Source organism: Poecile atricapillus, chromosome 2, assembly GCF_030490865.1.
Source record: "Poecile atricapillus isolate bPoeAtr1 chromosome 2, bPoeAtr1.hap1, whole genome shotgun sequence".
NCBI lineage: Eukaryota > Metazoa > Chordata > Aves > Passeriformes > Paridae > Poecile > Poecile atricapillus.
The window spans coordinates 104995203-105022640 of NC_081250.1; the positions used below are offsets into that span (position 1 = coordinate 104995203).

General features: G+C 38.0%; 1 protein-coding gene and 1 long non-coding RNA gene across 7 annotated transcripts in view; one reads left to right on the top strand and one right to left on the bottom strand.

Annotated features, from left to right (window-relative positions):
- Positions 1-27438, top strand: part of MYOM1 (myomesin 1) — a 73534-nt gene that overhangs the window by 18043 nt on the left and 28053 nt on the right. For 2 of the 6 annotated variants that reach the window (XM_058832220.1, XM_058832222.1), the window contains exons 5-22: positions 552-709; positions 4401-4493; positions 5378-5466; positions 5554-5613; positions 6999-7163; positions 7740-7901; positions 10894-11035; positions 13170-13369; positions 15017-15073; positions 15446-15570; positions 17141-17324; positions 18341-18515; positions 20753-20874; positions 21798-22124; positions 23702-23898; positions 24661-24787; positions 25507-25691; positions 26427-26541. In XM_058832220.1, coding sequence (XP_058688203.1) covers positions 552-709; positions 4401-4493; positions 5378-5466; positions 5554-5613; positions 6999-7163; positions 7740-7901; positions 10894-11035; positions 13170-13369; positions 15017-15073; positions 15446-15570; positions 17141-17324; positions 18341-18515; positions 20753-20874; positions 21798-22124; positions 23702-23898; positions 24661-24787; positions 25507-25691; positions 26427-26541 — 2683 coding nt within the window. The remainder of the gene's footprint in view (positions 1-551; positions 710-4400; positions 4494-5377; positions 5467-5553; positions 5614-6998; positions 7164-7739; positions 7902-10893; positions 11036-13169; positions 13370-15016; positions 15074-15445; positions 15571-17140; positions 17325-18340; positions 18516-20752; positions 20875-21797; positions 22125-23701; positions 23899-24660; positions 24788-25506; positions 25692-26426; positions 26542-27438) is intronic. The other 4 variants (XM_058832224.1, XM_058832225.1, XM_058832221.1 and 1 more) reach the window with 3 other exon arrangements.
- LOC131576008 (uncharacterized) lies at positions 151-15840 on the bottom strand. The gene is made up of 3 exons (XR_009276899.1): positions 15822-15840; positions 2486-2610; positions 151-252 (listed from the first exon to the last, which is right to left on the bottom strand). It is a non-coding gene; the product is annotated as an uncharacterized LOC131576008 (long non-coding RNA).

The following is a 27438-nucleotide window of genomic DNA, read 5'->3' on the forward strand; positions in this document are numbered from 1 at the left end:
TATATTTGAAAGTTAGGGCAGAAAATAAATTATTTAGTTTGCAGAAAGCAAGATTGATACCATATTAGGAGTTTTTTTTCCAGCTCTGTGGATAGTCAAGCAGTTGAACCAGTTACCTTGGGAGGGTTTTCATCCTATCAGGAAGAAAGATTTGAAAGCAGTTCTGTCAGAGATGATCTAGGCATAGAGAGCCTTGCCTTACAGCACAAGTACAGAAGGCATCTGAGTTTCTGGTCTATTTCACCTTCCACTCTGTATTTAAAGTAATAAATAAGTAATTAAATGTGGAATATTATTTTACTTATAATAGTTTTGAGGGAAAAAGCCCTGTAAAATCAAATCTAGTTACTTTAGAAGGAGAACTTATGGAAAATGAAAACTTTGTTTTCTGTGTCCAGGTGATGTCCATGTCTGTCTGGATGTTTAAATAAAAATTGCAGGGGGGGATTGCCTCTTTTTTTTTTTTTCAATTTTTTTTTTTTTGTTTTGTTTTTTTGGTTTGGTATTAATAATTTGCACTTCAGTTGTATAATAAAATGTTTCTTTTCCAGCTAGAAGAGACTCAGGCATTCCATAAAAAGTTGAATCAAGATAAACTCTTACATGCTCCTGAGTTTATCATTGAGCCCCGTTCTCACACTATCTGGGAAAAAGAAAATGTTAGATTTAATTGTTCCGTGGCTGGCTGGCCTGAACCCCGTGTTACATGGTAAGTTTGTATCCCTGGCACTAAAAGTCACCACTTAACGAGAATCTGAAGTCATCTTAGTAAATGTGGTCATTTTTCGGGAAAGATAGAAGTTAAATTAAAAAACAACAAAAAAAAATTAGGTACTGATGGCAGGCCTACCAAACACCTTTCAAGTCACATTGTACAGAAAAAGAGCATATTAAAATGAAGTAATAAAAATAACACCACAAATAATTATATAATTCTTATAGTAATTTAATTAATAAAATAATATTTAAAATATTTGTGTAACAGCACTAGGAATACATAGACTTTTTTTTTAATTTGGTAAAGATTTCAAATATATTCCTTCCATCAATGATTAAGGAAAAATAGCAGTTTAATTTATCATACTATCTTTGATTATGTTTTCCAAATAGTTGAGTTTAGTTCTACAAATGACACTAATGTCCCTGAAGCATTAAAGCAGGCTTTGTTCAAGAGCAAACTTTTTGGCAGCTGAACAGCTATAGAGCTGAATCCCCATGAAATAGAAGTCCCTTGATGGTGCTGTGAAATCTCAGTAATGATGATGTGTTCATAGCAGACACATTGTCAGTGTTTGAAGTCAGTGACTTCAGGTAGATCTGGAATCATCCAAATAAGATGACAGCTTTGGAAATATTGGAAAATTTTACAGAATCACAGAATATGCTGAGTTGGGAGGGAAACATCTACTATATCATAATGTTATGTAATAATCATATATTGCAATTTGCTTCTTGAATTGCTTAAGGGACTGTGCATTTATTTAGGTCTTAAAACCCTTAATCTCAGGGCTTGTCAAGAATTGCTATTAAGAGGCATATTAATAGGACAGAGTTGAGTCCACGAAGTCACTGATCTCTCTCCTGGGACTATGACAGCCAGACATGGCTGTCTGACATGTGTCTGCATGGACACAGTTTTCACATCCCCCAAGGGTTATAAGTGCCCATGTTCACATTCCACTTGGAGAGGATTCCAGGCAAACCCTTCAGATCTGGTCTCAGCTGGATATGAGCAATGGTCAGCTATGCTCATGGCTGCAGTCCAGCTCTGTAACCTGAATCCTACCCAAGAATTCAGGAGCTGGGTCATTTTCATTTTGGTTGAGATTCACCTTATCCCCAAAACCTGACATGGTTAAACTGAGCCTTCAGCTGTCTGTCTTTGCTCTCACTGTGAACCAGCCTTTCATGTAAATGCTAAATGTGGACAGTGGAAATTAATACATCATTTTACTGTACATCTGAGTTCCAAAGGGATTTCAGTTTGCCACAGGCTACTAATGGAAAAAAAAAAAAAAAAAGAGATCGCATCCTTTTCAGCAGGTGTCTTTGCTCTAAGATATAGAGCAATGCTGACCTGGATCTGTCACCTTTCATTCAGCCTTTCTCACAAAATGTCAGTAGAATGTTGGAAACAGTCATTCTTTGTATAAGCAATGAAGACCTTTTCATGCTGTGCCTGAAAAACTATAAAGTTTTATTAACTTTCTTTAAAGAAAACCTGTCTGATGCAGCTGTTCTGACTCCCCTGGGAAAAAAAAAAAAAAGCATATGGAAAACCCAGGACATTTGAAACCAGTAGCAGAAAGCATAAACTATCAGTGGCTAATGACAGTGGGAGGTTGCAGTCCCACATTAGCTGATGACTTGGCTGCTCTGGAATTTGCATTTCCAGAAATAACAAGTGGTCCTTCCAACATGAGTCCTATTCTTTCTGTAGATGAATATAAATAAGAAAAAATTGAATCAATTATTTTTTACTAACCTGATAATGATGACAAAAGAAGTGGAGGTCTTCTTGCTGCTGGCATGACCCAGTAAAAGCTTGTTTTTGCACAGCACATGCTACCAAACAACTTTGCTGCCATAGGATCCAAGAATTTCCCAGCTCTTTGGAGAAAATTTAAAGATACCGTGGAGTTAAGTCCTGTTTATACAACTTCATAGTTGTATATCCCTGGAAAATATTAAGGACTGATAGGATTATTCTATTTTCTAAAATATTTGAGACACTAGATGTAATATAGAGATGCCCTGATGTTCCCAGGCAGTTCAGTCTGGGGCCATCAGCTCACAGACCTGGTGAAGAGAGGTGGTGAATGTATTACTCTTGCTGGACTCATGTATTATTCTTTGCCTAAGGCAGGATTATAGAGTAATGAGGTCAGGCATCTCTGCAAATTACTGATGTGCAGAATAGGGAGTACTGTCTTGTACTGAGTCCCTTTTCAGGGACATTTTGCCGAGAGGAAGATGAGGATAAAAAGCATTAGGGTTTATGGGCCTTACTCACTTAAGCTCTTGGAAAACTCTCAGTGTATTACTATGCCCAAATATTTTTAGTCAGGGAAATACTCTTTATTATTATTATGTATTATTCTTTACAATGCTGGTGGTGCTGAAAGACAGTTTTCAGATTTATTGTGGGTATAGCTTCATCTTGAGATATATTCAACAGATAATATTCTTGGTGAAAATAAAATTGTTAATTACTGATTTGTTTGGTGTAGAGTGGCAAGCCACTGACACCAGACCAGTTCTCTTTCCTGACTGAAAATCATCAAAGTTTTAAAATATAAAATCTGAAATGAAGAAGCAAATTTCTTTGTCTGGTTATCTGTTGGGAGAAGAAAGATTTATTTCAGCTACATCAGAGTAAAAGATGAAGATACTTTTTTCTGTCATCCTTTATAATTTCAGTTTCTTTACGCACACACACACACACACACTTACATATATATATATATATACATATATATACATACACATCTTATGAAGAGCAGGGAAAGCTATACAAAGTAGGACACGCTCTTAGGAAACATTTTTTCTTTATGGACCTCAAATCAATGCTAAACGTACTGAATACAATTCAGAGTGCAATTTATTTATTAGACTTCTATTGCCAGTTTTTTCCATATTTCCAATGCCTGCTTAAGACAGGATTCACTCAAACATTTACTTGATTACACCATGTATTGTCCAGAATGAGCATCATTTTACACAACAATTGAAGAGTAATAATTTATCATGCACCACTGTTCTTCCACTATGAGAGTCTCAAGCTGTTTGTATAAATTCTGAAATTAGCAGTAACATCTCACCACTGATTCATTCGTTCCTTCAAATTACGTACTCGGAATTTTGAAAAGTAAATCTTTCCTACCTGTGCCAGAAAAACACTCATAGTGTATGCCAGTCTAATCCTGTTAAGTTGCAAGTAAACAAAAGTTAACCTTCTGCCTGGTTTTTTTTGTCCATATGAAGGTTTTAAAAGTAGGTCTAATATACAAACCAAACAACATGTTTATGATAGCTAGTAAGTAAGGAGTCTACAAAATTTTTATTTGCTATTTACAACTCTGAGATGTTGCTCTTGTGACTTCTCCTTTCTTTTACAAGTAGTAACGTGAAGTTCATGGTAATACGAACTGATTTTCATCCCACTCAAGACTATTTTCTTCTTTTAATTTGAGAATAAAATCTACCTGGGGCAGGCCAAAGAGAGAGAGAGGAAGGTTACACTTCCAAAGACATGTAATGTCTTCCCAGGAAGTTAGACTACAGTTTATCTAGGAGAAACATGCAGAAGCTGATGTTCTACTTCAAATATCAAGCGCTTGACCTTTTAAAGTATAGAATGATATCTCTTTGTGACATACTGCTTCTTTGCTTTTCCATAGGTACAAAAACAACGTGCCCATTGATGTACAGGCTCACCCTGGCAAGTATATAATTCAAAGTCGATATGGGCTGCACTCCCTGGAGATAACTGAGTAAGGAAATATTAAATAATTTAACAAACAGCTTAAGCTGAACTGTAGGTATAAAATGAGACCTGCAAAATGTGAACATATCTCTTGGGATATGTTATCTTGCAGGAGATATCAAGTCAGGTAATATCAGAGATATCAACTGTGGTGGATGCTGTCTTCTAAACATTGAAGCAGTTCTGGTTTACCTCAGTAGAGGACATGCAATTTACCTGAATTATTTATCCGGATTATTTCTCTTGATATTCCATTTATGGCCGAGTCGGAAAAGTGGGACATCTATGATTCCTTTTTCCATCTATTTGCTTGATGAGTACAATTAAACATGTAAAATATGTGAGCTAACTGTTTTTCAAATATAGCAGAGTTCACAATTCTTACTGAGATCAGGAACAGAACCAAGATGTCTTCACTTATATACAAGAAAGATCTTTAACAGTACTCATCTTCCAAGTGGGAAATTTCTGCACTGCCTTTGCATTAAAAACATTGAAAACATAAGACCTAATCAACAACAACCTGGATTTGACAATTTATATACTGACACATGCCCTTTCAAAATATTTCATGAAATCTACCATTTCTATAAGTTAGGCGTCTCTTCATACAGACAGTAAATTAGTGATGCTTTTTACTAGTTATTCTGTATTCCTAATTTCAAATCTGTAAATGATATTTGAAAAGAGGCATTCATTCCAAACACTGGGATTTAACATTGGGAAAAATCTAATGGCTACAATATGTCCAGGGTCCAGCATGTCTGTCTCCCAGGCTTTTTACTTTATGGATTTTACCCAGATTTCTGAGGGTTTTCTCAATCTAAAACATCAGAGAGGCTATGCCAGGGAGTAAATGGGTGCTCTGCCTAATCATTTCTATGATTTCAGATGTGACTTTGACGACACTGCTCAGTATCATGCCTCTGCTATGAATGTTAAAGGAGAAGTTTCGGTTTATGCTTCCCTCGTGGTAAAGAGTAGGTTGCTTTCCTTCAAGGGTTTTGTTGGTTTTTGGTTTTTTTTACCTTTGGTGATGGTGACACATTTTGTCCTTTTCTGTGTAGGGTACAAAGGAGAAATTGACGCAAGTCTTTTGCATGCTAGAAATCTTTCCCTCTCTCCATGTAAGTTACAATATGTTTCTTTGACAATTCCATTTATAGTTGTGACATCATGACACATGACTGAGCAGAATATTTAGTAACATTATTTTAATAAGAAGTAGGTCTGATTTACGAGGGTGTGGAGCTCTACAATTTCGGATGGTGTTAGCCTCACTAGCGGGGGGAAATGGCATTGCCTTCTAGGTCTGTTGGCTTATATAAGAAACATCCTGTTAATATTGCACTTCACAATGAAATAGAACCTGCCAAAGAGAGAAACACTTCCTCTTTTGCAATATGTAAAACATGGCATGGGGAAGTATGGGCCTACAAAGAGTAGGTGATTGAATTGTTGTCCGCTGCTTATGTGGTTCCATAAGCTGTGAAAATGCACAGAAAATGCATAGAAAATATTAAATATCCAGAACACAATGACACTTTTTTGGGATATATCAAGGTAAAAATTGTAGTCTGTTTTACTTGAGAACCTCACATGGTAACAATAAGGCATCCATGCTTCCATGATGATAAAACAGTCCACCCACATATGCCATGTGGGTGAAGGTGCCCTTTGAACCCCATGAAGTGTTTGACAGGTGAGACTTGCATATATTGCCGATAAAATTTGTGATCTATCACTTCTTTATGGGAAAGAAAGATCACAATTTGCATACATTCATTGAGCACAGGAAGAGGGAAAGTTATCAGTACAGGCTAGTTGAGTAAATGTAAAGCGTTTTTTTCAGCTGAGCTGTTTTCAAAACAAACATGGAAGCCCCTCTGCCATGGATCTACAGTACAGGTTACAGGCACTTAGGATATTCTGTCCGGAAAACTGCACCAATTGGGACACACAGCATTTGAAGAAATAAATTCAGGAACAAAAATAGAAACAGGCTACCCTTTTATATTAATAGTGGCCCCCACAAAGGCTTATTAGCTTACAAAAACAAAGGCTAAGTGGACAAATTACTTCTCTGAGACAGAGCAAGGAGTTAAAATGGGAAAAGAGAAGAACCATATAACCTAAAGATCAACATGACCTGAACAAATAATTAATCACAAATAGAAGTCTTTTTAAGTCATAAAACAAACCTTATGTTAAAACACTGGATTAAAAACTTTGAAAATTCTGAAATTAAATTCTGCAGAAGCTTCTCCCTGCTAAAATGAACTATCTGTAAGAACTAGAGTTGTATGAATGAAGAAATAGTCAATTCTGTGCAATAGAAAGGACTTGGATTATCCAACACTGCAATTACCTCTAAAGATGATGACTTCATATACACATTGTTCCTATTTATACCTGAACTTTACCTAGGACTGTGCTCATAATCACTGAGTACTTTTTCTTCCCACCCTTGTCACAGAAGGAAAGAAAACCAGATTTCTTTTCTCTTATACAGTTGCTGTTACCCCACATGGCTATGCTTCCAGGTTTGAAATCAGCTTTGTCGACAAGTTTGATGTAGCCTTTGGGAGAGAAGGTGAAACAATGAGTCTTGGCTGCACAGTTGTCATCAATCCTGATATCAAGCGCTTCAAACCAGACATTGAGTGGTACAGAAATGGTGAGAATGTTTGACAAGAAGAAATATAAACTTCTTTCATGTGAATCTTTACTTATTTCAGCTAATGTCAACGTTATGATTTGGTCGTCACTTTTTCAGGGTTTCTTATGATAATATTCTCTTTTTCAACTAAAATTGTTTCATAATTGAGCATTTTGATGTGAAACCACAGGAAATTTACAAACCACTGTGAAAATGTCTTCTAGAGATTTTTTATTTCATAAAAAATATCTAAACTAGAAGCATTTTTATCAGAGACAACATCTATGTGGCATTTATAGAGCTCATATAGCTTTTATTATTTATTTATTTATATGCCAAGATATTTTAAAGTAGTCGCCCATTGTTCTGTAACAGCTGATAAAAAAATATTGCTTTCTGAAGTAATGCTTTGTAATCAAAGTTGCCATAAGAGCAGAATTAGATGTTATTTATGACTGTTTTCAAAGACAGAATGTTGTCTAGTAAGAGTGGTCTCTTCTGTAATTCTAATCTACTCCAGTATATTTTCCATATTCAGAATCTATTCCTCAGTAGCTCCTGCTGGTTCTCACAATGAAATTCTCTAATTCCTAGGTGTTCTTATTACACCATCCAAATGGGTCCAGATGCAGTGGAGCGGGGAGCGAGCTTCTTTGACGCTGACTCATGCAAACAAGGAAGATGAAGGTCTTTACACGCTGCGAGTGGCGATGGGAGAGTACTATGAGGAGTACAGCGGTTATGTCTTTGTTCGAGGTGGGGTACTGTCTTGTGCACAAAACTCACTACAGAGCTAAGGGAAAATCAGTCTCAGATATTTGAGGTGCTCCCCCACCCTTCCCCCAGCACCCCATACCAATAGAACAATAATTTTCTATTAATAGAGTCTAGCAATGCACACTCCAGTCATTATCTCTGGAAAAATTACGTGCATGTGTCAGGCTTTGGCGTCTTGTGCCTGAAAGCCTCTAAACTCCATTGACATTCTGAGGAGGAAATTTAGGGTATTATGTTCAGAGTGCTGAACATCAGTCATAAGGAGGAAAAATGCACATAATAAGTTACAAATGCTTTTTTGTAATCATCCCACTGCTAGCTAAACTGCACTATTTTTGTCAAGATTTTCTGCACAATTTGAGGGATTCTGTCTAATGCACACTGCAGGAAAAAATACAGTGGGATGGAAAGTGCGAAGATCTGCACCTGGAAAATCATAATCTCATGCATCAGAATAGGCTAGTGTTTGTCTGGAGAGCTGCTTTGCAGGAAGGATCCTGGTGGGCCAAGGTGAACATGTGCACTTGTCACAAAGACAGTGGCACCCCGGGCTGCTTTAGGAAAAGCATTGCCAGCAGACTGAGGTGGTGATCCTTGCCATCAGCACTGGTGGGACTCATCTAGAATGCTAGATCCATTCCTGGGATCCCCCATACAAAAGAGACATGGGCTCACTGAGGTGAGGCCACTGAAGGGATCAGAAGGTGATTTACAGCTTGGAGCATCTTTCATATGAGGAAAGGCTCTGGCTGACTCTGCTTTGAGCCAGGGGCTAAACTAGGCAACATTTGGAGCTGCCTGCCAATCTCAAGCACCATGTGATTCTCTGAAGAAATGCAGTGAAGAGTGGAATTAAAATGTAATTTTTGTGAATGTTGTTTGCTTGTGCCACCAAAAACTTCATTGAATATCCATTGAGAATTATTTCTTTAAAAGGAGCCATTGCTATCCAATTGTGTGCCGATTCTATATCTGTCCCAGCTTCTAAAAGCAGCTGAAGTGTGTAATGCTAATTCAAAAGGCTCTGGAGATTCTTGGCTCTGAGACCATGCCCAGAACAGCTCCTTGTTGCCAAGTTCAGCAGAACTGTGTGAGATTACAACCTGCCCAGAAAATACAACTGAAGCAGACGTTTTCAACACCTGAAGAAAGAGCCTATTGAAATGAGCTTCTGTGTCAAGAAATAGGATTTGTCTTCCTTTATTTGTTTTATATTGTGCTTCCATATAAATAAATGATCACCCTCAATCCTATTACATCTTCTGGCAACACAGGTGTGACCTGACTGAAACCACCACCCCTTTCAGTAGAGTATTGTCCTACACACACAAACACACTGTGTGTGTTTACTAAATTCTAATTACGTTCATTTTATTCTACATTCCTATTTAAATGGTCACCAAAATATTGGTTGGTTGCTGTATTCTCATCACTCCTCCTAAACTATAGCCAAATTTCCTTTAAATGGCAGCTCTGGTATTTAAGCTGGAGCAGTTGTGGGTTTTTTTGTATCACACACAGAAATTAGTGTATCAATGAAAGGTGAAAGGGAGGCTCATAATGTTATGCCTCCAGACTGGGTTTGAGAGCATGTGTGATGCCTCTGCCATGGCTACAGGTCATCATTTGCCAGCAAGCCATCAGGGATGAAATCCTAGCCTCCTAGAGGCTGATCAGCAATGCTGGTTCTCCCAGCTGTTTCCCAGTCCGTCTTGGAAAGAAACCATTGTCTCATGTTCTGTCAAGTGGCAAATATGGGCAATTAAAACCTTTCATAAAGACATCACTGAAGACATATTGTTATTACTATTAATGTTCTTACTATTCTGTGATGTTAACTGGATGGTTTAGTCTGTATGTTACCATTTTTAAAAATGCATCAGGTTAACTGTAATTAGAACCTGGACTCAGCAACTTTGGGGCAGCTTCAAAAGCTCTGTGTGATGCTACTCTGCCTATAAGAGTGTCAAGTGTGGCTGGGATTTTTTTTTTTTGTTTTTTTTTAGGAAGATTAATGTTTTATTTGATGAAGCATATTAAATACTCTAATTAAAGTAATTTTTTTCATGAAAGTCAAAATCATGAAAAATAGGGAATACTGTATATTATAAAGCAAAAACTTGTAATGCCTTGAAACATTAGATCTTTCTGAAAATTCAGTTTTATATAGAATGTATGAATAGTATTTATTTTTTTTTTTTATTCAGGTATATATATCTTAGGTCTTCTTTTGAGGTAGCTCACAATTGTACAAATTGATGCTGTTCTGCAGAGAAACAATATCTCTTTTTTGAAAGTCTTTCACAGAATCTTCCTGCAAAGGTTATTTTTCTCTGCATGAAAATTGCACCCTCTCACAAATCAGACTCTTTGTAAACAGAAAAAATTCCCCAGTGCCCGGCACTATTTTTCAAAGCTTTAGATAAGACATGTCCAGAAGCTGATGCAGGAGTCAAGGCCCTTTGATACCAACAGTCCCAGATTTATGGTAAACACTTGAAAAAAAAAAATAAATGCTTATCCTTATTTTCACAGTGATAATGTATGTGTAATATAATTAAACTTAAAAAGGTTTTGGTACCATTGCAGTTCACAGCTAACCAAAACCAAACAACGAAGAACTATGAGTGGAGATAAGATATTTAATTCAGTATTGTTATATCCAGTGGGTGAATACTTTTGATTCAACTATTGCCTGGCTGCCAAGTTTTTAGTTCAACAGTGTCTCTTGCAGCTCCCTAACCAAAATGCATGATACTAATTTTATTTAAAATGTCTACATTTACAGTATGCTGTAACATATTAAACATTTGTAAATGTTGCAAAGAAAAGCCAAAACCTAGAAAAACATTAGCAATATAAAAGAAAATACTTTTTTAAAGTCAGTAGGAACACCATTTTGCCCTTAAAGATTAATAATTGTTAAAGAACTGAGGTTCACATTTGCAAACATATTTCTCCATCCTCATAGATGCTGATGCTGAAATTCCTGGAGCCCCTGGTGCACCACTGGATGTGCAGTGCTTAGATGCCAACAAAGATTATGTCATTGTCTCCTGGAAGCAACCTGCTGTTGATGGAGGAAACCCCATCCTTGGATATTTCATTGACAGGTCAGTGAGCGTGCTGGACTGGAGAATTCATATTGCTGCTCATTCCAACAGAAAAAACTAAAGACACATTAGAAAGCATGAGATAAAACAGTCATTTTTTATTTTCATTCTTGTTGCTGGCCAGAAGAAAATTGATTTTTGTTTTGTTTTGGTTTGGTTTGGTTTGTTTTGGTTTGGTTTGTTTTGGTTTGGTTTGGTTTGGTTTGGTTTGGTTTGGTTTGGTTTGGTTTGGTTTGGTTTGGTTTGGTTTGGTTTGGTTTGGTTTGGTTTGGTTTGGATTGGCTTGGCTTGGCCTGATCTAACTTCTATGGAAAGAATTACATCTTCTTTCATTTAATTTGCATAGAAAGGATTCTGTGAGATCTCAGCCCTCGCTGCTTCTCTGAGGCTTGAGAGGCCTCAGAATTTTGTAGTGTTTGGTAGTTCTGCATCAGGCAGCTGCAGCTCCTTCAGTACCAAGGCTCTCTTGCCTCTCTCCTAATGTGTACCAGAAAGCAAAATATTATTTCAAAGGGACTTGGATTTCTTTCCCAGATGCTGTTGTTATTCCAGTTCTTAGATTCACAAGCTTCCTGGAAATTATTTTTAAAAATGTGAACCCTCAGGATCCTAGAAGCCTGTGATTTAAGAAATTAAGTCAGTATTTTGGTACTTTTTTTTTTTAATTTTCAGTGCTGGTAATATTTGTTTGGATTTCAGTAACAGAGTCCATCATATGAGGTTCCTCTGTGCTTATTCAAATCCATGTAAAAAACACCCAAACATATATATATATATGAAATATGCCATTATGTTATGCCTTTGAATATACATAAAATATATATCTGTAAAAAGAGGGTATTTCTTTGTGAAATAAATATAACACTCAAATATAACTTTACTGTTTTGATAACTTTTGAGTGCCAGTCACTGCTGTAACTATGTTCTGCTAGATCTAAGCTATGGCTCTTTAACATTCACTGAAAAATCCTAAACAAAAGACAGGACTAGACTCTGAACAATAATATCTCATTTTAAAACTAGGCTATTGAAGGATCTTAAGACTGAGAGTAACTGCAAGAGAAATGGAATTTTGCTTTTTCTGTTGTGTTCACCTTGTTCATTCTGCATTTGCTGCCAAATTCAAAGAGGAGTTACTGCTCTCCAGTGTTGGATCCCACCAAAGTATTCAGGGACCCAAATATTCACCCTTACTGCCTAGTGGAGTTGAGGGGGTGACTAGCAGGACTGGTCTGTGCTGGTCTGTGCTGGTCTGTCCCTCACCCCAAGCAGACACAAGAACCACAAAACCACCCTGATTGGGATGGTAGCAATTCTCAGGATAGATTCTTGCATGTACCAAGAGACCTGGGTAGGAGCTGTAGCCTTCTCTTTGGCAGGTAGCTCATCAGGTAGTCTCTTCCGAGCTGAAAGGTCATGTTCCTGTTGACCATGTTGCTGGATACAGGGAAACCATCACCACAGGCTTCTCCTGCCGTGTTGAGCTGGCCATATCTTCCTTCTGCCATAAACCAGCCTCCTGATGTGTGTGAGGCTTCACATTTGTGGGACCAGCAGCACCACGCTGGGTCCTGTCATTGTAGGGACTACAGCCAGCACACCACAGGCTCCCTGGCAGCTCCAGAGGTCTGGGCTCTGAAGCAGGGCCTGACTGAATGCCCACCTTTAACCCATTCATGGCTCTCTCTGTGCTGGGCTGATCCCAGAGCTCACAGTGGAGGTCTCTGCACCCCGTGAAGCCCAGCATCTTGTGGGGTGTACAGTGCAGCATCGTGCAGGAATGCTGAAGTAGTGTCCTTCTGACAACTGCAAGGGATGCATATTTCCTGTCCTGTCAAGTAAGCTAAAGCTGACACTCCCTAAGCATACTTTGGAGGCTTTAAGCAGTGAAGTAAGTCTGTTCTTATCCCTTTTTCAGTCAGGAAAGAAGGGTGCAGCTGTGAGGGATTTAGTGCATGCCCAGCTGGTACTTCAGCCTGATGCCTTGTTGCAGCTGCTTTGATGTCACCAGTATATAATTCTGCTGGAAACTGGTACGGACCAGCCAACAGATGGTGAAGCTCCAAAGACGTGGGTGCCCCGAGTTCATGTTTTTTCCCTTCCCAGCACTGCTCTTGCTGTTTGTGTTTTCCAGGTGTGAGGTTGGCACATCCCACTGGACCCAGTGCAATGAGAATCCCGTGAAGTTTGCTCGCTTTCCTGTCACTGGTCTGATTGAAGGCCGTTCCTACATTTTCCGAGTCCGAGCTGTGAACAAAGCTGGTGTCAGCCTGCCATCCCGGGTGTCAGAGCCTGTGGCTGCTCTGGATCCTGCAGACAGAGCCAGGCTTAGAAGTAAGATGTGCTTTTTACAGGTTGCATGAGAGGTTTGAGAAGTCACAACTCATTAAAAAAAAATAAAAATATATGACTGTATGACTATCAACTCATAAGCCTTCAAACTCCCACTAGAGGGTGCAATGCAAAGCCAAAATGCTCTTTGGAGACAGCTTTGCCAGGAAGAAATCATCTCAGTGCTCTTTGCACTAAGTGTTCTATTCTGAAATGGCTTTGGCTGACTGCAGTGCTGTGCTCCAAACTTGCAGGAAGGGGGGAAAAAGACACAGGATAATTTAATTGCCTAGAGAGACTTGGTTTTGTTCAGCCAACAGAATAGCTGAACAGATCCTGTGAACAGTCTCTCTCTGAGCCACAGACAAGGGTGGCTGATTCTGTTCTCATGTGACAATCCAAGTCTTGCAATAACATCAGAGCAACATCAGGAAAGCCGAACAGATCCCAAGCTCTCTGCTTTAAGGTTAGCATTTTACAAGTCAAGGATATTTCTCCTGTGGCCTCACAATGTATCAGACATTTTGTTTCCAAACCCACCTCTCTACACATATGGCATAATCACATGCCTAAAATAAATTTCTATTTCTATTCAAAATCTACTTCTACATGTTTCTGAAGTTTTACAATTTAAAATGGTCCAATGTGAAGGGCTATTGTACACAAAGCTACAGTGCTCCCATGGTCCCAGCTTGTACAACCTAATAAGTATAGTGCTGCAGCCAGATAATCTAGGTTTCCATTCAAGATAAAACAAAAGGCCAGAGGAAAGGGATTTGGCACTGCCAGGAAACATTGCACTCAGTCAGACATGTGAAACCCTAAGCCAGGGGAGGAGGGAGGAGTCTTCTTCTCAATGGGCAGCATGGAATCTGTCACAGGAGGTGAAGTCTGGGTTTGGTGGCCTATTCCTGTTATATCTCCTCCTCTCATGTCTCATAATTTTTCTCCCCACCTGTTTCCTCTCTTCTTTCATCTCCAAAACGGATCAGCCAATGTAAGGTGAACAATGTGGAGGCGGAGAACAGCGTTTGCAAAAATTATCTCTGAAAGTGCATTGACCTGGTTGAAAGCTGCATAACTGCAATAGTGTGATAACATATTGGTTGTTCAGAGAGCCACCCAAATTTATCAAGTGGACATGTTGAGTCAGGCTGAGCTGTTACTGTTTGTGACTGTGACCCACAATTTAAAAGATGGTAATGTGAAGGAAAGTGGTTAAAAAGAGACAAGATGCAGCCTGCAGAAATTTGACAGTTCCTTTAATAAGTGAGCTGTTAAACCAAAGGAATAGAGAATGGAAAATAAAGCTGAAACTAATTCTCTGAAAACAATAAGCTGAGTGAACCAAATACCTCTGCTTGTCACCTAGGAGACTTCAGTGACATTTCAGGAAGGAATAGATGTTTCAGTGGATTAAGTTTTCTAGCCATATTAAATGCTGAGCTGCTCTCAGTATTCAATCTGTTAAGCCCACAACTAGCTTGGGTAACTAGCTTGCTACATGAGCAACAGCCACAGCATTAAGCAAAAATGAAGCTCATGGGGATCTTGCAATTGTTAGTTTTGAGCAACAAAAGAATCAGTTTTCTCATTGTTCAAAAATTTCCTGGTGTCCTATTTCCTTGTTATCTCTGACATTTGTTTCAGGTCACCCTTCTGCTCCTTGGACTGGACAGATTATTGTGACTGAGGAAGAACCTGCAGGTAAACACAGCCCTTTTGCCTACAAATGTCTAATGTGAAGCTGGTTGAGTAATTAGGAAAACTCTGAGTTCAGTGGACTTTGGCACAGACCCAAAGTTTGTTGTTCTGAAAGTCATTTGACCTTGAATAACTCAACAACTTGGTTTTTGAGGTGAAGTTTTATTATTCAGGACATAACGAAATCATGCTTAGAATTAAAAGAAAGAAATTTAAACAAAATATTTAGAAGACTTTTAAGTCTACATTTAAAAAAAAAAAAAGATTAAGTGCTGAGGTATATTGATACTCCTGTTTTTTAAATTATGATGCTAATTCTGATACAAAACCAGAAAATAATCCAAGTTGTCTTTCCTATTCTTCCCTGTCCTTCAGAGGGTGTTGTTCCTGGTGCCCCCACAGACCTCCAAGTTATTGAGGCCACCAAGAACTATGTTGTGCTTAGCTGGAAACCTCCTGGACAACGGGGCCATGAGGGTATCATGTACTTTGTGGAAAAGGTAAAATTGGACAAAATCAGAATCATGCTGTGCCAATATTTTATGTTTGTTTTGTCATCTCTTCTGAACCTCTGGTTAACTTTCATTTCTGTCTGAGATTCGTAAATTAGGGCAGGAATTAAAAGTTCATCAAGGTAACTGTCAAACTGTAGATTAAGTTAAACTAGGAATAAAAGAAAGACGGGAAATAGGAAAATAGATGAACAATGTGTCACACCCCGTAATATTCTTGACTTGTGTCATTGACCTACCTGGGGTAGAAAGAACAAAACTTCTTCTATAATGTGAAAGCACAGAGCAAAATCACATGCTTAAAAAAAAATTAAAAAAAATAAATATACATTTATTTTTATGTCTATGCATCTCATATATATATATGATATTAGATAGATAGATAGATAGATAGATAGATAGATAGATAGATAGATAGATAGATAGATAGATAGATAATTTGTATAGGTGAAGTTTGTCTGGAAGGACAGATTGTTAACATTTTGGATGGAAGCATTTTGCAAGAGTTTTTTGTCATCAGCGCTCTCTATTCCAGCTGCCTTTTCATGTTTATCCTCTGCATTATCTTTCTATTTGCTTCACCAACTCAACAAAGATCACAAAATTTATTTTCTGATCTCCTAGAACAGAATCAGTTTTCATTTCAGTGGTTAATTTTTCCTAAGGTCTTTTTTCATGGCTGCTAGCCTAGAAAATTCTTCACACCATCACCCTTTCTACTTGCATCTCTTGGCTCATAAACTTTTTTATCAATGTTTTTTCCTATCAGTCTAGAGGTGTCATCAAGAGAGACATAAATATCTTCCCATTATGTGTTTTCATCTCTCATACAAAATCTGGTCTAAATAAATGAGTTTCACTTAGCAACAACCTTAGAGAGGATGAATATATGAATTTTGAATTTCTGTATAAGAAAGCTATTTAATAACCGATTGCATGCTGAGTACTCAGGACTAATGTCACATAGTTAGATGAGAATTTGAATCCCTCAGAAACCAGAACCATTACTTGAAATTATACTTAATGTAAATCAAAGCAAAAAATTAATCACTAGTATTAGTGATGTAAGTGATCATTGTATGCAGAATTTCTAGCCACAGAAGTAAAAACAATTCACAAATGAATTGCAAAAGTTATTTTTTTTCTGGAAATGAGGGCCAAATCATGATTAATTCTGAAAGCCACCCCAAAGACACTGAGTGCCACGAGAGCATCTAGAAGCAAAGTGGTAATGCTAGAGTTTTGCTCTTAGCATAATGCTGAATATCCACAAAACTCATTTTGAAAGTGCTCCAGACTGGGTGCAGTTAATAACATCACTTCCTTGCAGTGGAGAGGGTTTAGCTCTGGTATATTAAAACCAGTACATTTTATGTATGTTTTCTGAAGTAAGTGAACATCTGGCAGATTCATAAGCTTTGAAATATGCTCATACTTTGGAAAGGCCCAAAGAAGGGATTCTCCATGGCAGACATGAACTCCAGTGGTCCAGTGATCGTGTGAGATGCTCAGCCTTCAGATACTTCTTTCTAAACGTGGTTTCTGGGTTTGACTGCAGTGTGTTGCTGGCACAGAGGACTGGCAAAGGGTGAACACTGAGATCCCTGTGAAGTCCCCTCGCTTTGCAGTTTTTGATTTGTCTGAAGGCAAATCCTACTGCTTCCGAGTTCGCTGCTGCAATTCAGCTGGAATTGGAGAACCCTCAGAAGCAACTGAAGCCACTGTAGTGGATGACAAACTCGGTAAGCATGTGATCATGTGTATTAAATCACATCCATGGTAACTTTTCAGGTTGTGAGGTAGTTGTTTTGTCTGCAGGCAGGTAGCTGCTCAGAAAATAATTCAAGTATGAAAAGCAGTCAGCAATTTATTCCCTTTAGCTAAAGTAATTTTTGTTTGGGTTGTTCAGCCTTTAATGTATAGTCAAATGACAGATGCAAACCAAGGAAATTAAGCTGCAAATAATGATGCCAAGAACTGCAAAGACTGCAAATAGCAAAAGAAAATGAAAACTCAAGGAAGTATGAAAATGTTTTGTTTTACTTAGATTCTTTATTGAAAGTAAGCCTAGACATCAGCAGAGTCTAACCTTCCTTGTTTGCCAAATCAAACAAAAGTGAAGAATTTAATACTTACATGAAAGCAGAGACTGTTTTCACTGGAAGAGAAGCCAAGATGTTCAATATAGTAAGTCATCAGCAGCTACACCTACATTACCAATTTGTTTCCAAACAGAAATGCAGATTTCAATCCAATTCCCAAATGATCTCTGTCCACTTCATATTGACTTCTCAGAGCATCTGGATGCACATGAAATACATTTTTTAAGAGTAAAACATTTCTTCTTGAAAAACCTTGTAATGGGTTTAATACCCTTTGCTACCTAACAGGAGCCTTGGTTTCTGGCTTATCCTGTGGGTTGCACAAGATCTTCAATATGCACCTAGCACATTTTCTCTTTCAGAAAACTCCAAATCACATCTCTGGTGCAGATGTTCAGCACAAGGGGGTAAGCTAGACGTGATTTTAAGGAAATACACTGAATCCTAAGAATACAGAAGGGAAGAGCCTCACCACCAAAGGCTTGAGCCTATCGATCCTGTCCTGTCCTGAGAGATTAGTTAATTTAAATCAGAGTAGTTTTTTTAAGGTTAAATCTGTAATAGTCATAATAATATAATCAAGAATAGAATTTCATGCTTATTTTATTTGTGAGTTTTGACTGGCAGGCTAACTTATTTCTGCTTCTCTCCCACAGATATTCCCAAAGCTCCTGGCCGTATCATGCCAACTAGGAATACAGATACTTCAGTTGTTGTCACTTGGACAGAGCCCCCAGATGCCAAGGAGCTGGTTGGGTACTACATTGAGTCAAGTGTGGAAGGATCTGGTCGTTGGGAACCATGCAACAACAATCCAGTGAAAGGCACAAGGTAATTAATCTTAAACTATGGAGATGATGGTCACCAATGTCTGATTTATTGGATATATGTGCTTTCCAGCCATTAGTAGTAGTAGAGCTAATCTTTCTGTGGTAGCCTGCAGGCTGGAATATCTCTTGCATGTGAAGCTCATAAGAAGTTATAAAAACATATTTCAAACTGTGAGTTTTGTCCAAAGAGAAATTATAATCAACCTTATATTAGAAATAATTAGGCAAGGGGGAAGAAACATGGACATTGTTAATGAAGAAAAGAGAAGCAGTTTGCTACTTCTAGCTATTGTACAGCCTATCAGTTTGATGAAAAACAGGACATTGAGGAATGACTGAACTTACAAATGTGGAAAAATAAACTGCATAATGCTTGGAAACAAAGTGCTTTGTTTTGGAAGACTGCTTTAAACATTTCTGAACTGTGTATCTGGACTGTCAGGAGGCCATGTGGACTATATCCCACTAAAAATATTACTTTCTGACTGCTCTTTCACCTGTAATCATCGAGAAATTAATGAGCACTCTTAAGTATGGGTACAAACACACATTTCTTACCGATATGAAGCTTGGTCTCCAGTCAGAAAAAATAATCAAGATTTAAAACTTCCTGAGATAAATCAGATTTGGTTACATTTGAGTAAGTATGTAATCTTCAGAGTCTGAAGGAGTAAGTGCAGAGCTTTTTCCTCAAGTGGATTGATGTCAATACAGAAGCAGTCCCTGATTGTTATGACTGATTCTGCTTATTTGTACTCGCTATCTGTGACAACCCTTATTACAATAAGTAAGACTCTGCTAAATACTTCTGGACCAATTTTACTGTTTAGAAGGCCATTGCAAATGCTTAGTATATCAGAAGTACCTAAAATCTCACTTCACTGAGCACAGACACAACAATTTCCTTTATGTGTTCTTTAGTGAATTTATATTGCATTTATATTTATGTGTGTCATTATTACATCCTTTCATGCCTATTTCTGTGAGTTATACTGTAGTTATATCAAAAGTGGCTGAAGTTTCATGCTCTTTGCTTGTTTTAAAATATGAAATGTGACCTTTAATCACCATAGAAATAAAAATATTGTTCTGAGTTACTATATGTTGTGATACAAGTACACTGCATAGGTTTCTAGTGCTGCATTTTTAGTCAGTCTGATATAATGTATGATGCAGTCAGGCACAGGCTGTCTGTTAACTCTTGTTTTTTTCTGGTTGAGTCAATCTTAAAGCATTAGCTGTAGTTCATTTTGATGAACTGTGCAGTATATTTTGATCTTTTGAAATTCTGCACATGTCCTAGTGAAAGCAAATGACTTGGAAAAGTCTGATAGAATATGTAGGGAAAATTCCACTTTGAAAATTTTGCTTCAGGTTTTTTCCCTTACCCCAAAATAAAACAGGTTTTGTTTTTCACATTGCAGTTGCTTCATATGCCATAGCATGACATCAGCATTGGTAGTTCAATTATTACTACATTATGAAGTAAAAAAAAATCAAAGTAACATTGAATAAAATACACTTAAAATACCTATTGAAAAATAAATGGGGTTTTAAACAAAAAAAAAAGTTAAATTTCCATATCACAATCTATTCCTAAAGAAATTATTCCTTCCTTTGGAAATTTTGTGTTTTCAGGGTGGACTCCAGAGAAAATTTATGAGGGTTTCTCTTATGTGACTATTAGATTATCAAGTAAACATCTTCAAATAAAAAAAAAATCATCTGACTTGGATTACTGTCACATATTCAAGCAAGAATGTGAAGTACAAAAATAATGTAGTTCCTGTACAATGCCTTGTAATTTTTTTGAATGCTGCAATTTTTCATTTATGATTGGAAGGGATTTATGGGAACCTGTGTTGCATGTGTCCTTTACTTGTGTCATGAAAATATCCCACAAGAAGCAAATACAGACCTTACCTGTGCAGATTTTCACATTTTTCTATTAGGAAGTATGGATTTTATATGCTGGCTGAAGTAAGGTAGACCCTGTGGTAACACAGGAACTTGTGTAGTCTCAAGAGGGAAAGATTGTTGAAATAGTGTGTCTTAAAAGAGGTGGGTTTAGACACTGTTGTGTGAATGAGGTACCCAGATTCTGCATTCTCTGAACTTCATGGTTTGTCCTTAGTTTATAGAAACCAGAATAAATATCATGGAAGAAATTCTTTCTTTCCCCCCTTCAACCTTTTCTCTATAATACTTTCTAAGTATTCCTTGTCTGGTTTGTTTTAGATTCATTTGCCATGGGCTCAGCAATGGTGAGAAGTACATTTTCAGAGTCAGAGCTGTTAATGCAGCAGGTCTCAGTGAATTTTCACAGGAATCAGAACCTATAGAAGTGAAAGCAGCCATTGGTAAGCTATTCTCCATTGCCTCTTTCAACTGTAATTAATTAAGTAAATACATTCTCAGTAATTATTAGTAACTAATTAATTGCTTTGTTTCACAGTGTTGTCCACAAATAATAATGTATCCATAGATCCTATAGTCTCACAGACACACTTTCACGCTCACTGCACTCTTGTAGACTGTTCACCTTCACCATCCAGTTTTCTTCAGGTGTTTCTTGCGAGCCACTGTATGAGAGCACTGCCAAGTTCACTTAATAGGTATCCTGGAAAATGGGAATGTCATTCTGATTCTGTAATCTGGTATATCACCTCTAATGCACACCATCCTATATACAGTCAGTTCCTAAGAAATTTGTTTCCGTGACTAAACCTAGTAGTGCAATGTGTCGCCTGTAAATCTGCTATAACCCTCTATGTTCTCCCTTTGCTGATGGGTTGCTTCTGTTTGCCACTGCCTGAACTAATCCATAAAGATTAATGAGATCATTGCACTAGAATAAACTGTGTGTCTGCAACACCCTCACTCTCATTTATATTGAAGCTGCATACCTCTCAACCTTAGAGCAGACAGGTGGCCTAGGGCAATTTTGTGAGATCATCTTGATAGCATCAGAAATGTGACCTGGAAGATCCAATACTAAAATAATTGTAGCAAACTAAGAATACTATTAACTTTATATATTTTTTTTTCTGCTCTGAACACTAGACATTATTAAAAAAAGCATTATTTGTGATCAGGCTGAGAGGTATTCTATGCATTTCAATTTTTTTTTAATTCAAGCTTAACATTTTCTGTGTAAACACAGTGATTTGTCATATGTCGGCTGTATTGTTCACTGCATGCATTTCTTTACTTTGTTGCCTAAATGAAGAAAAAAGAATGTGTTCTAAATCCAAATGTCTTTGCTGTTTTCTGGCAATTATAGGGGGAGGATTGCTTCATGGTGTGTGTCCTGAACTGAGTGGTAAAGCTTCTGGACTAACAGACTGCACTACCAGCTGGGAAGGCATGCATGGGGCTTCCCAGCCTATCTTTGACACAGATGCTTTGCTAAAATGCAATGCTAAATTTAATAGAGAGACACTGCCCAGTAGCTGTGGCAAACTGGAGAGTACAGGAGACAGTAACATGAGAGAAATGGTTAAGGACGCTGTCACATCTGCACCACAAAAAGTTGCTGCTAAGCAGGCAAGTAAGTCCCGACCCGGGGATCTTTTGACAGTGGAAAAAGTTACAAAGAAGAAAGATACAGGTGAGAATTCATGAAATAAATAGATTTTGCTGCTTTGGTAGGTCCACTTCAGACTGCTGTAACTTCTGTTCAACTGTGCCACAAGTGAGCGTGCTCTACAGTGATGCATCTTCTATCAAACCCTTTAATTATGTGCTCAACTCTGCATTAAGATCATTATGCATGTAATGGTACTGGAGGTCACTTTACAAACTTAGTGGTTAATGAAAGTGAAACATATCAATATGGTTAGTAATTTAATGGCTTGTTTGACTGCATATTAATGTATCCAAGGTGGTATATGATTTCTAAATCACTTCTGTACTTTGAGAGGAATCTGGTTACCTAGTTCTCTGGGTTATATATATAGGAAGGAAACAAAATCTGATTATGATGGTAAGCATGAAAATTTGTGTTCTGTTAGGTAATTTGAAGATCCTTTGTGGATTTTAGCCTAACCTCCATCTTATCTGCTGACACACTGTGCTAATGAATGTTTTGTTCTACCCCTGACTAATAGTGATATGTATGGAGGAAAACCTAACAAGTTGCAGGCACATGCACAAAATCATGTTTAAAATTTCAGTGCCTGAGCACCCATTTTGCCCAAGATATGCGGGGCTTGAATCTCATTTAAGTCCTAGTACCTGGCCAGGGAACTAAATTCCTCCCTAGGCCTCTGAAGTGAGACACAAAATGTTGAACAGAAAAAAAATTAGGGGCACCCGGGCCTAGCTGACACAAATATAAAACATTACACACAAAAGGAAACATATATGATGTGGGATTTCCATCCAAAGTATGACTTCAGGGCACAAGTAAGGCTTTCCACTGGTATGTTACATATTGGATGTGGGCAAGCATTTTCTTACTAGATGCAGAAGAAATATAAGAAAGTGGGTTGGTATGAAGTGAATGATTTCTGTATTATTTAAAAAAAAAAATCTAAGAAGGAAGATTATGCCACGTGTTTTTTAATGTAAGTTCCAGTAACAGATATGTTCCATTTCTGGTCATACTGCAGTGCCTATGATCACTCTGCCTTCCATTAAGGTAAGATCACATGATGGGTGCAATGATAAAATTTGCACAGTGTATAAATTTAAAAGAAAAAAAGAAACAGATAAAGGCAATTCTTGGAAAGAAAGAATGTGAGTATTTCTCTTAAAAAAAGGAAAGGACAATGAATATTGTATTGCAAAATGGGGTTTGCTTTCTGCAAAAGAAAACAAATCATTGCATCTCTAATTTTTTTGCTTTTCCTGCAATGTTAGTTTTAGTTTCTCATTTTTTCACAGAGTAAAGTGAGTCCTGATCACTTGCATCAGAGCTGCAATTGCAACACATTCTTTTGCTATGTATCAGCCTTCTTTACAGCAACAGGGAATCCTGAAAACTAATTCCTATGCAGTTTGGACTTTGCATTTGGTTTGTGGAAGCATTTATTCTGCATTTCTTAGTCCAGTTCCAGAAACTTCCCTTGAGCACATAAATGCTGTCCTAATTAGGAAACACAGGATAGGAGCCACTTGAATACGGTAAGTGAAAGCAAGCCTGAAATATTGCCTCCTACTTACATGTTATTCACATTGAAACAGCTGCTCCATCTCCACCTTATGACATCGTGGTGCTCGAGAGTGTTCGTGACTCAATGGTCCTGGGATGGAAACAACCTGAAGCCATTGGTGGAACTGAAATTACCGGCTACTACGTGAACTATAGGGAAGTGGTTGATGGAGTTCCTGGGAAATGGAAGGAGGCCAACATTAAGGCTGTTACTGAGAGGGCATACAGGGTAAGAGATTAACTCCAGTTATTGCTGGGGGAGCTGCCAGTAATTTCAAATCAGATCTCAAAGATGGGTTGGGATGAATTATGATTCAGTGTACAGATAACTATTCAGAGGGTTCTAATTCCATGATGGTAAATTTATTTAGCCCTGTTAAACTGCTCTGCAAAATTGTTTGTACACTTATTTGTTAGTTAGGCATCAACTGTCATCTGTAAATTCACTGAGATCATCTGATATCTTCTAAGTTAGGCCCTCACAATAAATGGAGCTCCTACTGGTTTGATGGACATATCCCAGTGCTTGCTGGTGCTGAAACCAGCTCTGTGCCAGCTGCTTTTTGTGATCAGTTCTTGACCCAGTTTAGAGACAGTGCTACCTACAACCTCATTGAGCTGCTTTAGAAATGAAAAAGCAATGCCAGGACTGTTTCACCCCACTGTGAGGACAACTCTTGCCTTAAGTGAACTTGCTCCATACCACGAGACGGACTAAGATGATTGTTGAGTAATACCCTGTTTCCTCCCTGGCTACCAAAGTGTATCAATAGGAAAAGGGGGTTGCAATTTGAGTGTGCTAAGATCACTCATGTGCTCCATCATTGGTCAGAGGAAAAGCCAAGATAATTGTCATGTTAAGATGTTAATAATGCTTCCATCTTCAGGCACACTTAAAAGCATGCTCATGTTTTCAACAACTGTCATTGTGACTTTCTTCTGAAGTCCTAATCCAAAGTTGTTAATAAGTACCATTTTATTGATCCTGCAGATCCAAGACCTGAAGGAAAACATGGTGTACCAGTTCCAGGTGGCTGCTGCTAACCTGGCGGGGGTTGGGACACCCTCCAAACCCAGCAAGCCCTTCAAATGTGAAGAGTGGACCATTGCTGTGCCTGGTAGGATCCTGAGTGTGACACAGCCCAGGGGTGCTCTGGGACTGATTATCTAATGCAGGCATTTTGCAGGGGAGTCAACAGGACCCTGAAGTTCATGGCCAGGCTTGAATCATCAGCACTTTGGTTTAGTACCATTACAGTAATGCCTTACATAATCCCTATTTAAGTAGCAGCATTTTACAAGCAGCTTCTTTAGTTTTCTTTATCTCTCCTCCTTTGTTCCTCTACTGTGTCTGGCACTTTGCTTTCTAGTTTAAGTACTAGACATTAATACCTGTCTAAGATACAAGACAGAGAAGAATGGGGTCTTGTAACCCTTGTCTGAATGTACAAGGCCAGATCCCTGACCTTTTAACATTGATTGAAATGAATGAAAACAACCTCCACTGACTTCAGTGGACTTTAGACCAGTCCTTGAAGCAGTACATTAGCTTAATTATTAACTTATTTCCCTGAGTTTGGGGATTATTTGTCCATTTTGTAAGCTCATGAATATTTGATCAATATACCAATCTCAACCAATTAGATTGTGTTTTGGGTTAGTCTTTTTAATTGGGATGGATTGTATGTACATTGGGTCAAAGTATGATACAGAGGAGCTAAATGTTATATAAATTCTGTGTACCGTTCTGGGTTTTGTCTGGTTTTGGTTCTGGAGTCCTATGCATTGGTCCCTTTGGGATTTATTTTGATACCACACTCCAACTTTTATGTTTCAGGGCCACCCCATGATGTCAAATGCACAGAAGTTAGGAAGGACTCTCTGGTTTTACTGTGGAAGGAACCAGTTTATTCTGGTCGTAGTCCCATAGTTGGTTATTATGTTGATATGAAGGAAACTGAAGCAAAGGAGGAGCACTGGAGAAGTGTCAATGAGAAGCCACTTCAAAAGAAATTCTTGAAGGTAAATAGCTGAAGACTTGAATACTGGCATAGCAGCATAACCTTGGGGAAGTCAGTTTGGATAGCATCATCCTGCGCTGATCATGGCTCCACTTAAATGAAATTCTCAGTAGGCCATATGATACATAATTTTGTAGAATGACTTCTGAATAAGTCATCAGCAGTATCAGTTCTAGAGATAAGTCTGAAGTAGGCTTGCTATTTTTATGCTTTTCAGAATAGTTGAAAGAAAAGTAATTTTAAAGTGTGATCCTTTCATATATGTTTTATAGGAATATCCCCTGGTGACATAATGTCAGTATAATTCCTCAAGTCACTGCAATTAAATCTGTGCTATTAAATTCCCTCTTGTTTCTAAGTAGGTGTGGCTGGTACTTATTACCCTGATAATTTAATTTTTTAAAGCCAGCACTTATCTGCAGTAAAAGACTATGATGTTTCAGAGGTCAATGTACCTCTGAAGGTTAAAAACATCCTGTTCCAAAACCAGTGTTCCTTTTGCTAAAAAATCAATGACAGCCATGATGCTGCCTGAACATTAACTATGCACACAAGGAAGGAGCAAGTCACACAGATTAGTCACATCACTCTGTAATTGAATAAGAAAAAGGAGAACTGGAAAAGAAACAAAACTGGAAAGGAAATAGAATTGTCAAATACCCAGACTGATCTTAATAAGTGTGAAATTAAAATCAGTGTTTTGCAACACACCACTATATATATTTGATTCTTCCAGATTGGTGGCCTGACACAAGGTGTGAGCTACGTGTTTCGTGTGCGGGCAACAAACCAGGCTGGCGTTGGGAAACCATCAGATGTCACAGATGCTGTCATAGCTGAAACACGACCAGGTTCGTTAGAAAGACTTCCTCTTTGTCGTTATATTTACACAGGTTCCTGTTTGTGCAATGTGTTTACCTGCAGGCTACATGCCAAGAATCTGATCCTTTTCAAGTCAAGCTTTTTTATGAAGCAAGATATGAGCTGAGGGCCATATCTTAAGTTCATTGTCTGGCATATTTTAAGGTCAGAACAGATTTTATCGCAACTGCAGGTTCAGGAATATAGATACAATAAAGTTGTAAGATTTGCATGTCTCTACAGGTAGGTGCATAAGTAGGGGACTGAGCAAGATCAGCTCAATGAAATAATATTACAGATGTAAATTTTGCCTTTCCTGTATTAAACCCGTTTATGCTTAATCATTCTCCTTTTCTTATGTAATGTGCTTCAGGAAAGGATAAAAGAAACTACATTTTTTCTCTTGGTCTTTAAAAGAAAGGCTTTAAAAGCACAGTGAAGTAATTTTGGAGACCACTTATAGTAGGAATTCAAGTGCAACTCTTTGTTGGAGTCATCCTTGAAGGCTGGCTCCAGTGCATGTGTAAGACCAGCAAGAAACACAGGAATGAGTGCAGAGGTAGCATCTCCATACCTGGAATTTTGGAACTTCACAAAGCCCCTGGAATTTATTTAGCTATACAAGTAAAATAGGTGACTGGTCAGAGACAGCACCTTTTTGTCACCAAGCCCCCAACAGAAAACACAAGCATGGACTTGTGGCTTACTCATCTACTGACTATTTCAGAAGTACAGGGTCCTACAAGGTGCAAAAATGAAATCCCAGATATTTTAGACAAATCTAGTATATCGTTAGTATGATGTAAGAAGGTACAGGGGTACAACTCAACCTGGATCCATCATACACCCCCTTCTCCTCTGACAGTTTCCTTCATACACCTGCAGAC